Source organism: Penaeus monodon, chromosome 31, assembly GCF_015228065.2.
Source record: "Penaeus monodon isolate SGIC_2016 chromosome 31, NSTDA_Pmon_1, whole genome shotgun sequence".
Taxonomy (NCBI): domain Eukaryota; kingdom Metazoa; phylum Arthropoda; class Malacostraca; order Decapoda; family Penaeidae; genus Penaeus; species Penaeus monodon.
Window position 1 is genome coordinate 11316502 of NC_051416.1, and position 1111 is coordinate 11317612.

A 1111-nucleotide genomic window follows, 5' to 3' on the forward strand; every position below is an offset into this window, starting at 1 on the left:
TCACACTAACATGCACCATCAAAATTAGCTCTCCCATAGTTTGGCTGTGAGGGTGACTTCATCTGGTGGTGAGGAGTTCCAGCTGGGGTCTTGGCAGCAGCTGGTTGTTGGGGCATCTGCTGGGGCATCTGTTGGGTCTGCTGTGGTCGGGGGCCCTGCTGCCAACCACCCATTTGTGACCCCATCATACCTGTGTAGAGGAATGAGTAATTGGTATGATTAACAAAGACCTAAAAATATTTACATATTCAAATATCACTATAAATCTGTATGAGCAAGATACTCAATACAAAAATATAAGGAAATGGATGAATTTATTAACCATGAAAAAATAAAAGTTGACAATGAACCTGAAAATAATGAAAAGCCACTTACCTGGTGTCTGACCTTGCCAACCACCAGCCATCTGAGGTCGATGCTGTGGTGAGCCCATCACAGGTGTGCTTCCACCCAGAGGTGTGCCACCCATTGGTGTTCCTCCCATGGGTGTCGTAGGCTTGGAACCTCCCCATCCACCCATTCCAGCAAGATTACCTGCAATTGATAATGTGCAATGAAAAATCAAGGAAATTCATAAAACAGTTAATAAGAAAATATAACACTGGAAATCAAAATGTAGAATAATGAATACTCTAATATTCATCTACATCCATATAAAATTGATATTAGGGTTGAATTATGGAAATTCAGTTCACGTCATACATTGCCTACTTTCTCTCAAGCCTTTCCCTGTAAACAAGTACCAAAACATATCCCAATCCCCCAAGAACATTTAATTTCAAGCCTCACCAAGATCAGCAAAAGGATCGCTTGGCTTGCTAGGCTGCTGTTGGGGTGGGGCAGGGGGACGGGCAAAACCCCCAGCCATCGGATTCACTGGGCTGGTTGCTCCCCCCATCATCCTGGGCCCCATCATGGGACTTCCACTGCTCATGATAGGACTAGTAGCCGAAGCCATAGGGTTAGCTCCCATGCCTCCCATTCCCTGTAAAGATTTTTTCTTTATTTTTAAGAAAATGATAAAGGGAACTGAATCAATATCATTCATTATAAATAGCCACATTTTTACAGGTGACCATTCCATTCAAGGTGATCATATCTCTCTCATATC

The 1111-nt window shown here is 43.0% G+C and overlaps 1 protein-coding gene across 1 annotated transcript in view; it reads right to left on the reverse strand.

The window, feature by feature from the left end:
- The window catches only part of LOC119592889 (cyclin-G-associated kinase-like), a gene marked incomplete in the record, with an annotated part of 28823 nt that overhangs the window by 3946 nt on the left and 23766 nt on the right, over positions 1-1111 (reverse strand). The window contains 3 exon segments of the mRNA XM_037941782.1: positions 11-190; positions 376-534; positions 790-985. Coding sequence (XP_037797710.1) covers positions 11-190; positions 376-534; positions 790-985 — 535 coding nt within the window.